The sequence below is a fragment of the Cydia splendana genome, chromosome 3 (assembly GCF_910591565.1).
Source record: "Cydia splendana chromosome 3, ilCydSple1.2, whole genome shotgun sequence".
Classification (NCBI taxonomy): domain Eukaryota; kingdom Metazoa; phylum Arthropoda; class Insecta; order Lepidoptera; family Tortricidae; genus Cydia; species Cydia splendana.
This window is the reverse complement of record NC_085962.1, coordinates 24,623,604-24,640,737: the sequence shown is the minus strand read 5'-3', so window position 1 is coordinate 24,640,737 and position 17,134 is coordinate 24,623,604. Positions and strand designations below refer to the sequence as shown.

At 39.7% G+C, this 17,134-nt stretch overlaps 1 protein-coding gene and 1 long non-coding RNA gene across 2 annotated transcripts in view; both read left to right on the top strand.

The window, feature by feature from the left end:
• Positions 1–17,134, top strand: part of LOC134789394 (uncharacterized) — a 485,188-nt gene that overhangs the window by 246,523 nt on the left and 221,531 nt on the right. The gene's annotated exons all lie outside the window — the stretch shown is intronic.
• LOC134806823 (uncharacterized) lies at positions 1,453–3,278 on the top strand. The gene has a single exon (XM_063780212.1). It carries the CDS (start codon positions 1,502–1,504, stop codon positions 2,963–2,965), a length of 1,464 nt encoding a protein of 487 aa, XP_063636282.1. The 5' UTR covers positions 1,453–1,501; the 3' UTR covers positions 2,966–3,278.

Sequence of the window (17,134 nt, the reverse complement as noted above, 5' to 3'; positions counted from 1 at the left end):
ACAAAGGTGCAAGAACAATGGTAAGGACGGTAGTGGGTGAAACAAAATCTATAGCGGTTACGGAAGGCGTTCATCAAGGCTCAGTACTGAGCCCCTTCCAGTTTTGCTTGGTTTTGGACTCAGTCACCGAAGCCAAAACTCAGCGAAGTGGACTTTTGTTTACGCTGACGATTTGACTATTTGTACCGAGAGCCGTGGAGTTACAGGAAGCACTCCTGTCATGGAAGCATCAGTTACAGGTCGGTGGCCTAGTGTTGAGTGTTGCAAAGACCCAATTCATGTCCCTGAACGAGCCAGATCCAAGCGACAATAGCCCAATTTCCATCGATGGGCAACTAGTCACCATGTGCGATCAGTACAAGTATCTGGGTAGTATGATGCACCATTCTGGGAATGTGGAATGCAACATTCAACACCGAATAGCCGCTGCTTGGCTAAAATGGCGAGAAGTGACTGGTGTTACGTGTGACAGGAGAATGCCGGTCAAACTCAAGGGTATACAAAAGTATACTAAGGCCGGTTCTTATGTATGGCAGCGAGACGTGGGCAACGACTCAAAGACACGTGCATACTATCCAAGTCGCCGAGATGAAGATGCTGAGCCGGATGTGCGGCGTTACCAGACTCGACAGAATCCGTAACGAGTACGTACGAGGAAGCCTGGGCGTGCGCGACATCGCCGATAAAATGCAGGAGAGCAGGCTGCGATGATATGGTCACGTAAAAAGAAGGCCTTCTGACTACGTAGAAAATTTGGCACTACAACTGGTCGAAGATCTAGGGGCAGACCCAGAACAAGATGGAAGGATGTAGTGCTAAAGGACATGAGTGAGTGCAAGTTATCCGAGGACGATGTCGTGGACAGGGCGAAGTGGAGAAGGTTAAGCAGGAAAGCTGACCCCGCCACCATGTGGGATAGATAACTAGGAAGAGAGAGAGAAAGAGACTATACGAGGGCTGATACGAAAGTTGTTAGCTGCTCCGGCTCTGCTCATGCGATTGCAATATGATTTATACCATTGTGAAGGGATATTTCAATGCTAATTATGGCCATTATTATTTTTTTTACCTATATGTTTATTTTTTATATAATATAATATAACCCATACAACCATTTCCAGTCGCCGTTACGACGCGGTGTTGACACATCTTGTGTCGACACCGTCTGTTTCGGTCACAATTCCAGTCGCAGAGTCGTCGCCGTGTCGACACAGTTACCAGAAATGGGGAAGGGTCGACACATGACACAAAGTGACATAAAGTGTGGTCGCCGTGTGCACACATTGTTTCGGGTTTGCGACTACTTTATGCCAAAATCATTCGTTCATTTTGTTCCTGTCAAATGGTAACTGTCAGATGGAAAAATACTTAAATAAAAATAAGTGACATTAATACGCCATCTCTAAAACGGATTACAAGACGTAATTATATATTGTTTGCATTTCAGTCTTACGTCAAACGCGGCGCAAGGCGGGTGTGTGCGTAACGGTTTGTTGTTCCGATGCGGAGTAGTGCCGTGAAAATGTCGAACATTTTAAAATGTAATTTGTGTAACATCGTAATTGACGAGTTGTTGTCGTATATACAAAACAAACAATCAGTGATTGATGATAACACTCTGGTGCGTATCTGTACGTCTGCGTTTTCGAGTGAAGAAATAAAGCAATCGAAAACGTTACTTTTTGAATCGCTGTCTACTGGTCAACGGAAAATTGTGAGAAAAAGGACCGGTAAAGAAGCGCGTGATATTGATGACATCGTGACTGTAATGAGGGCCGCTGAAGCTGATACATTACCGGTGTTTGTAGCTCGAAAATTGGAGAAACTGCCCCCTCTTTCCTTCGACCATCTTGATTGCACAAAGCTTTTAAAAGATATAGTAAAACTTCAGAATGACCTGGACGAAATTAAATCTTCATACGCGACAAAAAGCGAACTGGAAAACGTACGAGTAGATATGCAAAATTTAAAATACGCTTCGTTGCCTCATACTCCTTTTAACGCTGTAAACAATAGGCGGGGAGCCTGGGTACATGATAGCGGCCCCATAGGCCTAGTATCGCAATATTCTCATTGCAATAGGGAGTCTTTGGATAGTGATATTGTGCCATCCGAAATTCATTCATCGACATTAGGTAACACAGTTGTCCCGCCGGTTTGCGAAAAAACTGAGTTAGAATGTTTTCTCAGCGAGAGTACAAAGACAACCAGTGATAAGAAGTGTGAAATTAACGGTACATTGCCAAAGATGACTCAGGCGTCGAGTCAGGAATCTCATATCGCGTGCAATACACCGGCAGAGGCACCGAGTTCTGCACCCTACCCTCTCTCGAAAAAAAGTAATCAAAATGTATCTCAAATTAATATTACGGATTCTGGCGATAACAGTGCTAATCCGGTAATAGGGAACGAACAATCACAAAAAACTACTACTTCTTTGCAGCTCGAGATGAATTTAGTAGAAAATACGACGAGTCAGCTGTTGAGCGCTGATACCGTTACGTTAGCAGGACCACATGACGAGCCGCTAACGAACGATAGTGGCGATGATTGGCAATTACCAAAAACAAAACGAAATCGTAATAAGACTAAATACCGTTACAGCGGGATGAGGGGAATTGCCCGAGATACAGTAAGCAAGTTTAAATCGGCGGGGAAAAAAGTGCCTATTTTTATTTCAAATGTTCACAAGGACACTTCTGAGGCGGATATAATTGAATACATAAAAGACAAAACGCAAGAACGTATTTTCTTGAGGAAAATTACGAATAACGTCGAGAAAGACCACAACGCGTATAAGTTTTTTGTATGTGAAACTAAAGTTCCGCTCTTCCTTGATGAAAAGTTATGGCCGGTAGGCATTATTTTTCGAAGATTTGTGAATTTTAAATATAATCATATTGTTTCGAACAGAGAGAGAGTATCTCCTGTGGACGGCCAGCAAAGAGATAAAATAAATGGATAAGATATGTAGATTTGCAAGTTTCAATTGCAAAAATGTCAAACGATCAGTTAATAGCGTGAGAGAACTGTGTCGTTCGTGTGACGTAATCGCGCTTCAAGAGATTTGGTTACAAGAGGGCGATCTGACATATCTTGGTACCATCGACGATCAGTTCAACTGCACTGGGACTTCAGCTATGGACACGACGGCGGGCATGCTGCGAGGGCGGCCGTATGGAGGAGTAGCCCTGTTATGGAATAAATCGGTGTTTCGCGACGTTTCGGTGATTAGGTGCGATAACCCGCGCGTGTGTGCTATTAAGGTAATGTTAGTGAATAGGCCGATACTAATAGTGAGCGTGTACATGCCTAGGGATTGCGCGGAGAATCTGCCGGAGTTCACGGATTGTCTAGGTGCGGTGAGTGCTGTTGTAAATAATAATAACATTGAGTCGGTTTTCATACTCGGAGACTTTAACGCTCACCCCGGTCAGCCGTTCTTTAGTGAGATGATAGACTTTTCATGTGACCAAGCATGGACGTGTATTGATGTAGAAATATTGGGGGTGAATTCCGGCTCATACACTTTTATAAGTGAGGCTCATGGATCGCGGAGGTGGCTAGACCATTGTCTGGTTACGGATTCTGCCCGTGACGCGGTGGTGAATGTATATGTTAAGCTGGACGTGTTTTGGTCCGATCATTTTCCGCTTGTATTGGAATGTGACCTTAAGATACTTAGGGAAAAGGTTGCGAGTGTTAATGCTATTATCGGTAACACTGTGATATGGGGCGAAAGGAAATCAGATCAGATTTCAGCCTATAAACAACATTGTAATGAGAGTTTGAGGCTAATAAATTTCCCTGAAACCCTGATCTCTTGCGGGGATCACAGGTGTAATGATTATAGTCATAGAGATATTTTAGATACTTTGTATAAAGATATAATTACTGCGCTTTGTAGTGCTGCCTCCTGTACTAATTCATGTACCGCTAGACGTAGTCGTAAACAAAATGTGATGGGGTGGAACAGGCACGTCAGCGACGCTCATAGAAAGGCTAAAGAAGACTTTCAGGTTTGGTTGGGCTGTGGCCAGCCTGGGACTGGAATTATTTATAATAACATGATCACGAGTAAAAGAATTTTTAAGTCACGTCTTAGGTGGTGTCAGAGCAACCAAGACCAAATAAAAATGGATATGTTAGCCACACATCACTCAGAAAATAATTTTAAGTCATTTTGGAAGTGTACAAATAAGCTGAATATTAAGCCAAGCCTTCCTGTGAGCGTCGAGGGCTTGTCTGGGGCTAAAGACGTAGCGAATATGTTTAGAGACCATTTTTATGTTAAGTCTCCACTGGGTCCGTCGACCATGGTTTTCAATTCCGTGCCAAGTGACGCGGAGCCGGTTACGCGGTTCACGACAAAAGAAGTTGCTATAGCCATAAAAAATATGTCGAAAGGCAAATCCCCCGGCCATGACGGTCTCAGTGTGGAGCATTTACAGCACGCGGGCCCCCATTTGCCGAGGGTGCTGGCTATGTTTTACTCATTATGTTTGGCCCATGCTTATTTGCCTAGGGACATGTTAAAAACAATAGTGGTACCAATTATTAAAAATAGGACCGGTGATGCGTCTAGCAAGGCTAACTATAGACCGATATCATTGGCCACTATCGTGGCAAAAGTGTTCGATAGTTTGCTGAATGCGCAATTAGCGAAACATATAAAACTCCACGATAACCAGTTTGGGTTCCGCCCGCATTTATCTACGGAGTCGGCTATTTTGAGCCTTAAGCATACTATTAAATACTATACGAACAGAAACACGTCAGTTTATGCGTGTTTTTTAGATTTATCTAAAGCATTTGATCTTGTTTCTTATGATTTGTTATGGAATAAACTTAAAAATAACAATGTCCCTACAGATACAATAAACATCTTGTATTATTGGTATAAGCATCAAGAAAACAATGTAAGGTGGTCAAACTGCTTATCGGACGCATACAGGTTGGAGTGCGGGGTGAGGCAGGGGGGGCTATCCTCACCGTTGCTCTTTAACTTGTATGTAAACGAACTGATCGTTGCGCTTAGCAAGCAGCACGTTGGTTGTCACGTAGATGATGTATGTGTAAACAATTTATCTTACGCAGACGATATGGTGTTGTTGAGCGCATCGGTTTGTGGCCTTAGGACACTGTTGCAGACATGTGAAAAATATGTATCCGAACATGGCCTTTCTTAAATGCATGGCCTTAAATTTATAACTCTGCTAAGAGTGAAATCATGGTGTTCAAGGCGGGGCCCAGAGGCCCACAATACGTACCCTCTCTTGTTCTTAATGGAGTACCTCTTAGCAGGGTTCAACAGTTTAAGTACCTCGGACATGTGTTAACCGAGGACCTAAAAGATAACGCGGATATGGAGCGGGAGCGTAGGTCGTTGGCGGCACGAGCGAACATGATCGCCCACAGATTTGCACGTTGTTCATCTTTAGTGAAAATAACCCTTTTTAAGGCGTACTGTACTTCTTTCTACACTAGCAATCTGTGGGCTCATTTCACTCAAAGGTCGTTTAACTCCCTACGCGTCCAATATAATAACGCGTTCAGGGTGATGTTGCGGCTGCCGCGCCACTGTAGTGCGTCGAGCATGTTCGCAGAAGCGCGCACCGATTGCTTCTGCGCCACTCTGCGCAAGCGGTGCGCGGCGATGCTCAGCAGAGTGCGCGCCAGCCGCAACAGCGTCCTAGCCATGATCGCGGACCGGCTGGACTGCCCCTACATCAATCACTGTATAAGTGTGCACGTACGGGGGCCGTGCCGTGCCGGTAGGTAAGTGACTAGCGGATTAATTTAATGTATTTTTATTTAATTTATAACTAATTTTAATTTAATTTTTAATGTAATGTATATTTTAATCTTATGTTAATATAATTTGTATTGCTGTGTAATATTATGTGTGGACCATTGTAGTCTGTGAATAAATAAATTGATTGATTGATTTATATTACAATAGGACTTAAATTATTATGGGGAATTAAACTGCTCGAGTGATTTGATAAACTAAGTGTAATATAATCAACGCGCCACCACATTGTTTTAGTTTAGCCGGAAATGAAATTGTTTACTTCTCAGTGCCTGTGTTCATAACTATATTATTTGAAGCATTTTTAGTACTTCGATGCGTATACTATACTTAAATAACAGAAATAACGCTTTACATACTACGAAACTTGTAAATTATGATGTATAAATATGGTTTAAGGCTGAGAAATATTGCAGTCACAAAGTAGTTGCAATGTTTCGACTTTGTGTCGACACTGTGTTGACACATGACACGCGCTGTCAAAAGTAATAACAAAGTTACTGGTATGTTACTGGATTTGCAAAATGGCTCCTTGTGTTGATTTGTTTTCAGATATTCTCAAAGTGTAAAAATTCCGTGGTCAGAGATGGGCATTAATCGATTAACTGTTTATTCGACTAATTAATGGAATAAAAAAAGTTAATTCTCAAATTTTAATCGCGATTAGTTTAGTCGACCTAACATAGATTGAAATTGAATTAATCTGAATATTAATCGAATAAATTATCGATTAAATCTCGATTGAAAGTTGACAGGGGGCCATTTTTGTACGTAAAAATAATAGAAATGTCTTGCATGCAGATGGTAGCAAAACACTTTGTCATAAAAGTCGAGATGGGTGTCGATATATAGGTTTTAGGGGGCGCAGATTTCGAAAATGATGACCATTTTGGAATCCAAAATGGCGGCCATGCACTATGCCATAAAAGTCGTCATGGGTGTCGTTTTATAGGTTTTAGGGGGCGCAGATTTCGAAAATGATGACCATTTTGGATTCCAAGATGGCGGCCATGCACTATGTCATAAAAGTCGTCATGGATGTCGTTTTATAGGTTTTAGGAGGCCCCGATTTAGAAAATGATGACCATTTTGAAATCCAAAATGGCGGCCATGCACTATGCCATAAAAGTCGTCATGGTTGTCGTTTTATAGGTTTTAGGGGGCGCAGATGTCGAAAATGATGACCATTTTGGATTCCAAGATGGCGGCCATGCACTATGTCATAAAAGTCGTCATGGATGTCGTTTTATAGGTTTTAGGGGGCGCAGATTTCGAAAATGATGACCATTTTGAAATCCAAAATGGCGGCCATGCACTATGTCATAAAAGTCGTCATGGGTGTCGTTTTATAGGTTTTGGGGGGCGCAGATTTAGAAAATGATAACCATTTTGGATTCCACTATTATGACAAAATACGTAGCCGCCATCTTGGATTATAAAATGATCATCGTTTTCGAATTCTGCACTCCCTAAAACCTATAAATCGACATCCGTGACGACGCAAGTTATCTTTATTTTCAGATCTAACAAATTGCTACAGAATACAAAGGACAAAAAAGAAGCGAGGAGGTAATGAAACAAGCAAATATACAGATGATTCCTCGACGCAATTGGGTGATTCTTAAATTGTGTCCAGATTTTTTTGTTATAAAAGTTTTTATTTTTCACATATTACTCTCACAAGTTCCGTGACATTTCGACCTTGTAATTTTTTAAGTAAATGTTTTTGTTTATCTATGAGGATCTCACTAGAATAGTATAATCTAGGTATGTTTATATTTGATGAATGAAATAGTAACGCAAAAAAAATATATTTGTGTCTTATATTATATTCCTGCCGAAGACTTTTATTTTACCTTTTCCTTCTACACAAGTTTGGCCAAGTAATAAGAATTTAGGGCTCTCAATTTTATTTTGACTTCTACAACAGTAAAGCTACGAGGCCATGTTTGGTATCGTTTTCGTATAAATTCGCAGTACCAAATTTAGTTAAGGTATCACATTGACACCATTCCGAAGTAAAAACATATAAACTTATTAAAATACTTTCTTTTAAACACCTCTTCACGCTTAAACTGCTGAACAGTTTTAATTTAAATTTGGTACACATATATTTTGAGTCCCGAGACAGGATATAATAAGTTATCTCAAAAATCATCCTTTAAAGGTGTGAAATGAGGTGTAGGGGGGAATTCAGAATTTACTTCTTGAAGTTAATACTGTTTAAGTTTAGGTTTGAAGTCATGTTTTTTCATCATTTTTAACTAAATCAAAGATGTAGACCATCCCAAATTTCATATAAATCGGTTCAGCGGTTATTGATTTCCCGTACAAATTTCCACGCCACTTTTCACACCTTCAAAAGATGATTTTGGTTATAAGATCTATCCTATGTCCTGTTCCGGGACGCAAACTATTTCTATACCAAATTTCAACGAAATCGGTTCAGCGGTTAAGCGTCATGAAGAGTTTCAAAAAACCGGCCAAGTGCGAGTCGGACTCGTGTATTAAGGGTTCCGTACATTAAGTCCGACTCGCGCTTGACTGCATATTTCTAATAGGTTTTCCTGTCGTCTATAGGTAAAGAACTATTTTGTGTATTCAGACGGACATACAGACGCACGAGTGATCCTATAAGGGTTCCGTTTTTTTCCTTTTGAGGTACGGAACCCTAAAAAGATTTATTTTTATTTTGTGGAATGGTGTCAATGTGATATCTTAAATGGATTCAGCACCCCAGATTTATACGAAAACGATACCAAACACGGCCTAGCACCTTCACTGATATAGATATATCAAGATAAAATTGAGAGCCCTAAATAAACTTTCAAGAGCGGATATCTCAAAAACTATTCAACATATCGAAAAAATTGACTGAATAAACTTGTAACAAATTAAATTAACTTTCATTTTGTATAAGTGGCCATGTCGCTGAGATGCATAGTTTCCGAGATATAATCGAAAAACGGGAAAATGGTACCTTCAAAGCCCCCTCTCTCCCCCCCGCTCAAGGGCTACGGCCGGGGACTTTTGATATGTTCACCTCCTAACTTGTCAAACCGAGTTACGGAGTCAAAAATTGTGTTCCGAGCATTTCCCTCTACAACTTTTAGAGCATTCGTTGCCTGACCTAAGTAGCTTATTGAATTTCTTTAAAAACTTTTCTGTAAAAGGTTGACGGGTGTTGGGTGTTTATATGGGTTCGGTCGATTATTATCATTTGCATTGCCCACGATGACTTACTAGAATTACGAGCACACGAGACACTAATAGTAGTTTGACAAACCTTGGTTTTCAAGAGGTATTTTATATTGACATTTGCTGTCACAAATTTGCTGTCAGATTTAGTCGCAAACCGCACGCAAAGTGCACACAAATGTGTCTTGTTACGGAAAAGTGTAGACACGGCGACGACACTTTGTTTCGAAACAATTCTAGACACATTGTGTGGACTCTGTTACGACACATCTGACATTTAGTTACCACTTTGTGATTCTGCGACTGGAATGGTTATATGGGTAACTGATGGTAACCGTACTGATTATGATACGTTATGACTAAAGTTCTTTGGTGAATAACATTGTCCGTCACACATGACATAACTCACGCAAGCGCCCTGCGCCGCCTACATGAAACAGCAGGCTCAGGCATACATTTTCGCCGTGCGGTAGAAAGAGAGGAGAGACGCCTTACGCGTTACGCTGTCCCGAGTTTATCATTTTTTCCCCACCTCAAAAAGTGCTCAGCGCCGCTAAAGAAGTTTTCACTTAAAAAATGAACACTAACTTGTGTAAGTTACAAATTACTAATTAGTGAATTTCGCGTCGTTCTACGAATGCGAGGTTTCGATTGAAAGTTTCGATGAAGCAAACCGCGTAGCAAACATTTATTAAGAACGTTATACAATTTGGTCTTGCCTAACTTTACCTAACGTTATTTTTAAGTGTTGTTAACATAAGACTGGCCTTACGGGCAATAAGAATGGGGCATGAATGGGGCCAGTACAGCGGTGTGTGACGAGTTCGCATCACGCGCGCGATTGGCCGCAACTAGTTGCGTTATTAGACTGCACGATTGGCTCGAATTCGTGAGTGACACCGCTAAACTAATACCATTTTTAGTGCCCGTAAGCCCCGTCCCAATGGTTGTTAACAATTTAGCTCCTCCACTTTCGTATAAGTACTTTACCACTCATTGTTAAAGCTCTTCAAACTAATAACTCCAGGGATATGTTTGCACTTCTCATCAGCATTAGTGAGGGGGTAGTCGACATCCGTTGCTAGCCGTGTGTTTTCGGAGCATAGGAACTCGAATACTTCGAGCAGGGGCCTTCCTCTTCCACACTCTCTTTTGTTTTCTTCGTGGTAATAGGAGCAGTCTATAAGTTGCTGGAAACGAAATTAATTTGGTATTAAGCACAACCGTCTGCTAACTATCCTCCCAAGACTATCATTTTCGGTGATTTTTCCCACTTTTACTTTATTTCTAAGCATTGCCGAAGAAAAGAAAGTTGACTAGGACTAGGATTACCTATAGATTAAGGTCATACTTACATCATCCATCATGGTTAAATTAATTTTTTCGCAAATAAAAATTGAAACTAATTTATTGTAGACACAGTTCAGAGCCCAGCCGGCGTATTATTGATGGCTTTATCCATGTGATAAAATAACTGTCACTTTTTAACACCGTGGGATAGAAAGTGACGGAGACCGTTTTATCACGCTGTCACGTAGACAAGAACGACCATCATATCCGTACAGGGGGGATCATGGCCCCCCATGACTCGTGGATCCGCCTAAGAGTCTAAGCTATAAGCTTGGTTGGCTTATATGGCTATAACGTTTGATTTTGGACTGTAACCTCACCTGTATGCTCAAGCCATGGTAGCTGTGTCTGCGTATAGCGGCCCTGGACGTCATGACCCCAGCTATGGATACAGCCCAGCATATTTGACAACGCCCCTGGTCTATGACTGGCCCGACTGCGCCCTCTTTTCTCCTGTTAATTAACCAAATCGAAAATCGAAATTTTGTTTGCCGTTCCTATCGCTGTGTAGGACTCTAGTTAATAATGTAAAACATGGAAGATATTTCAATTAGTTTAAATTACCCCGCAGTCTAAATTGCCCCCCCTGCACCTTACCTCTTTTTAGGGTGGATTCCAAAGTATAATTAGATTTTAATTGGAGTAGGTACAGGAAAAGCTTTGGGAAAACGTTACATATGTGCCTTTTAAAATATTTTTTCCTGTTCGTTACGGCCATGTTACGGCACACACACTTTACCAGACCCGTAACAATTAAATGGGTTATATTTCTTTGTCCATTATTTCACCCCTTTCCCGTCTTTATAAAGGAACTTGTTTCAGTACCTATTCCGCTAACCCATGAGACCGATCGCAGAGACGTGTTTTAACGTAATACATACCTATTTACCTACAGTCAAGTGTGAAAGAGTAACACACATTTTACTCAAAAATTTATATCCCATAGCTCTTATGTCGCCGAATGAAGAACTAAGATATACAATATACATATTTATGAGTAATTACTTGTATGCACTTGATTAAAAAGGACATAATCTACAGAGATAAAGGGATCTTTTTTGTATTTTTCCAACTCCCGTTCTAAAATGCCATTTTGTCCTGGCTGATCCACTAAGTGACTAAGTCGATCGCTAAGAACTTCAACGTCAAATAGGACTTACCAATCCAATTTTTTCCGTACGATTCCATCATTGTTATTCATCCCTTTCCCTCTCTTTCCAAAGCTCCGTTTTTTTCTAGCCGGCAACCGTTTTCTGATTATCCCATCATTGGTCTTTGCAAAGTTCCATATTTTAGCTGACCCGCGAGAATCGCAGGAACGTTGCCTTGAATCACAGCGCCTTCCGAGCTCAGGCGACAGCATTTGCTGCAACTCCTGCTTGGACCAGTCTGAGAACTTGGTGACGCCGAACACGGCGTCGTTTCTGCCGTCGTTCAATCTCTCTATTTCTCTGAGGTGTTTCTGGAACACATTTTAATTCGGAACAGAAGTTATAAAGGGGAGACTGGGTAGACTTGATCTCCTAAATTATAAAGTTAATATTACATTTTAAATAGATCTAAAATAGCGATTCTAACACAACAACGTTGTCAAAATCAGAACATTATAGCGATTGGTTCCTTTTAGGATAGTTTTAATCATGGTTTTATAATTTAGATGGCCAAATCTCCCCTATGTTTATCTAAGTCGGTTTAGGCCCATGTCTACAGTTTCCCAATTCTACAGATTCTCTAATTTACAGATTCCCAATTTAACAGATAACCAATTATACAGGTTCCCAATTCTACAGATTCACAGTTTAACAGATGACCAATTATACAGGTTCCCAATTCTACAGATTCTCTAATCTACAGATTCCCAATTTAACAGATAACCAATTATACAGGTTCCCAATTCTACAGATTCTTAATTCTACAGTTTCTCATCGCTACAATATCCAAAAGAAAAGGATGAGTTTAGTTTTCCTGGTTCTTACTGACTGCCCATACAACCATTTCCAGTCGCCGTTACGACGCGGTGTTGACACATCTTGTGTCGACACCGTCTGTTTCGGTCACAATTCCAGTCGCAGAGTCGTCGCCGTGTCGACACAGTTACCAGAAATGGGGAAGGGTCGACACATGACACAAAGTGACATAAAGTGTGGTCGCCGTGTGCACACATTGTTTCGAGTTTGCGACTACTTTATGCCAAAATCATTCGTTCATTCGTTCATTTTGTTCCTGTCAAATGGAAACTGTCAGATGGAAAAATACTTAAATAAAAATAAGTGACATTAATACGCCATCTCTAAAACGGATTACAAGACGTAATTATATATTGTTTGCATTTATATTACAATAGGACTTAAATTATTATGGGGAATTAAACTGCTCGAGTGATTTGATAAACTAAGTGTAATATAATCAACGCGCCACCAGCCCACCACATTGTTTTAGTTTAGCCGGAAATGAAATTGTTTACTTCTCAGTGCCTGTGTTCATAACTATATTATTTGAAGCATTTTTAGTACTTCGATGCGTATACTATACTTAAATAACAGAAATAACGCTTTACATACTACGAAACTTGTTAATTATGATGTATAAATATGGTTTAAGGCTGAGAAATATTGCAGTCACAAAGTAGTTGCAATGTTTCGACTTTGTGTCGACTCTGTGTTGACACATGACACGCGCTGTCAAAAGTAATAACAAAGTTACTGGCATGTTACTGCATTTGCAAAATGGCTCCTTGTGTTAATTTGTTTTCAGATATTCTCAAAGTGTAAAAATGCCGTGGTATGGGCATTAATCGATTAACTGTTTATTCGACTAATTAATGGAATAAAAAAAGTTAATTCTCAAATTTTAATCGCGATTAGTTTAGTCGACCTAACATAGATTGAAATTGAATTAATCTGAATATTAATCGAATAAATTATCGATTAAATCTCGATTGAAAGTTGACAGGGGGCCATTTTTGTACGTAAAAATAATAGAAATGTATTGCATGCAGATGGTAGCAAAACACTTTGTCATAAAAGTCGAGATGGGTGTCGATATATAGGTTTTAGGGAGTGCCGATTTCGAAAATAATGACCATTTTGGAATCCGAAATGGCGGCCATGCACTGTGTCATAAAAGTCGTCATGGATGTCGTTTTATACGTTTTAGGGGGCCCCAATTTTGAAAATGATGACCATTTTGGAATCCAAAATGGCGGCCATGCACTATGCCATAAAAGTCGTCATGGGTGTCGTTTTATAGGTTTTAGGGGGCGCAGATTTCGAAAATGATGACCATTTTGGATTCCAAGATGGCGGCCATGCACTATGTCATAAAAGTCGTCATGGATGTCGTTTTATAGGTTTTAGGGGGCCCCGATTTAGAAAATGATGACCATTTTGAAATCCAAAATGGCGGCCATGCACTATGTCATAAAAGTCGTCATGGGTGTCGTTTTATAGGTTTTGGGGGGCGCAGATTTAGAAAATGATAACCAATTTGGATTCCAAAATGGCGGCCATGCACTATGTCATAAAAGTCGTCATGGGTGTCGTTTTATAGGTTTTAGGGAGCGCAGATTTCGAAAATGATGACCATTTTGGATTCCAAGATGGCGGCCATGCACTATGTCATAAAAGTCGTCATGGATGTCGTTTTATAGGTTTTAGGGGGCCCCGATTTAGAAAATGATGACCATTTTGAAATCCAAAATGGCGGCCATGCACTATGTCATAAAAGTCTTCATGGGTGTCGTTTTATAGGTTTTGGAGGGCGCAGATTTAGAAAATGATGACCATTTTGGATTCCAAAATGGCGGCCATGCACTATGTTAAAAGTCGTCATGGATGTCGTTTTATTGGTCATGGTCATCAATTACGAAATCTGCACACCTGTTTCAAATAAAGTATCGGTAGATGCATTCTAGTAAGTCAACAACATCTATATCTACTATCGAAATGTACTTTTGATAGTACTTATGTAGTAGTACGAAATGTAATCTGAAAGGAATCAAGTAATATATATTCCTGTACCTAATGAAGAATCGACATTGATTTCTATTACTAGTAATTGTAGTATTCGAAAAATTGATTCCTGATTCCTCAAATGGAATTGTACTTAGTAATTCGGTATTGTTAGATTACAAAGTAATCTAGGAATCGGTAATCAGAAAGTAATTTCAAGTAATCGTGGAATCAGGAATCAATTACGAAATGCCCATCTCAGACTAAGTAGCACTGCATTCAATTGATCTGTTTGGCGAACCGCGAGTTCACAGTTCGGGGCGAACTACTATATGTATAGGTTTTAGGGTGTGCAGAATTCGAAAATGATGACCATTTTGGAAACCAAGATGTCTACCGTACACTTTGTCATAAAAGTCGTCATGGATCTCGATTTATAGGTATTAGGGAGTGGAGAATTCGAAAATTATGATCGATTTAGAATCTAAGATGTCTGCCGTGCACGTTGGTCATGGTCATCATTTTCGAATTCTACTCTTCCTAACACCTATAAATCAACATCCATGACGGGTCATATGACAAAGTGCACGGCAGACATCTTGGAATCCAAAGTGGTCATCATTTTCGAATTCTGCACTCCCTTAAACCTATAAAACGATATCCGTGACGACTTTTATGACAAAGTGCACGGCAGTTATCTTGGATTCCAAACTGGTCATCATTTTCGAAATCGGCACTTCCTAAAACCTATAAAACGATATTCATGACGACTTTTATGACAAAATACGTAGCCGCCATCTTGGATTATAAAATGATCATCGTTTTCGAATTCTGCACTCCCTAAAACCTATAAATCGACATCCGTGACGACGCAAGTTATCTTTATTTTCAGATCTAACAAATTGCTACAGAATACAAAGGACAAAAAAGAAGCGAGGAGGTAATGAAACAAGCAAAAATACAGATGATTCCTCGACGCAATTGGGTGATTCTTAAATTGTGTCCAGATTTTTTTGTCATAAAAGTTTTTATTTTTCACATACATATTACTCTCACAAGTTCCGTGACATTTCGACCTTGTAATTTTTTAATTAAATGTTTTTGTTTATCTATGAGGATCTCACTAGAATAATATAATCAAGGTATGTTTATATTTGATGATTGAAATAGTAACGCAAAAAAAAAATATATTTGTGTCTTATATTCCTGCCGAAGACTTTTATTTTACCTTTTCCTTCTACACAAGTTTGGCCAAGTAATAAGAATTTAGGGCTCTCAATTTTATTTTGACTTCTACAACAGTAAAGCTACGAGGCCATGTTTGGTATCGTTTTCGTATAAATTCGCAGTACCAAATTTAGTTAAGGTATCACATTGACACCATTCCGAAGTAAAAACATATAAACTTATTAAAATACTTTCTTTTAAACTCCTCTTCACGCTTAAACTGCTGAACAGTTTTAATTTAAATTTGGTACACATATATTTTGAGTCCCGAGACAGGACATAATAACTTATCTCAAAAATCATCCTTTAAAGGTGTGAAATGAGGTGTAGGGGGGAATTCAGAATTGACTTCTTGAAGTTAATACTGTTTAAGTTTAGGTTTGAAGTCATGTTTTTTTATCATTTTTAACTAAATCAAAGATGTAGATCATCCCAAATTTCATATAAATCGGTTCAGCGGTTATTGATTTCCCGTACAAATTTCCACGCCATTTTTCACACCTTCAAAAGATGATTTTGGTTATAAGATCTATCCTATGTCCTGTTCCGGGACGCAAACTTATTTCTATACCAAATTTCAACGAAATCGGTTCAGCGGTTAAGCGTCAAGAGGAGTTTCAAAAAAACCGGCCAAGTGCGAGTCGGACTCGCGTATTAAGGGTTCCGTACATTAAGTCCGACTTGCGCTTGACTGCACATTTCTAATAGGTTTTCCTGTCATCTATAGGTAAAGAACTATTTTGTGTATTCAGACGGACATACATACAGACGCACGAGTGATCCTATAAGGGTTCCGTTTTTTCCTTTTGAGGTACGGAACCCTAAAAAGATTTTTTTTCATTTTGTGGAATGGTGTCAATGTGATACCTTAAATGGATTCAGCACCCCAGATTTATACGAAAACGATACCAAACACGGCCTAGCACCTTCACTGATATAGATATATCAAGATAAAATTGAGAGCCCTAAATAAACTTTCAAGAGCGGATATCTCAAAAACTATTCAACATATCGAAAAAATTGACTGAATAAACTTGTAACAAATTAAATTAACTTTCATTTTGTATAAGTGGCCATGTCGCTGAGATGCATAGTTTCCGAGATATAATCGAAAAACGGGAAAATGGGACCTTCAAAGCCCCCTCTCTCCCCCCCGCTCAAGGGCTACGGCCGGGGACTTTTGATATGTTCACCTCCTAACTTGTCAAACCGAGTTACGGAGTCAAAAATTGTGTTCCGAGCATTTCCCTCTATAACTTTTGGAGCATTCGTTGCCTGACCTAAGTAGCTTATTGCATTTCTTTAAAAACTTTTCTGTAAAAGGTTGACGGGTGTTGGGTGTTTATATGGTTTCGGTCGATTATTATCATTTGCATTGCCCATGATGACTTACTAGAATTACGAGCACACGAGACACTAATAGTAGTTTGACAAACCTTGGTTTTCAAGAGGTATTTTATATTGACATTTGCTGTCACAAATTTGCTGTCAGATTTAGTCGCAAACCGCACGCAAAGTGCACACAAATGTGTCGACACCTTGTTACGGAAAAGTGTAGACACGGCGACGACACTTTGTTTCGAAACAATTCTAGACA

Excerpts from the sequence above, each read along its gene's own strand:
- LOC134806823 (XM_063780212.1), top strand. The coding sequence starts at position 1,502 with ATGCGGAGTAGTGCCGTGAAAATGTCGAACATTTTAAAATGTAATTTG.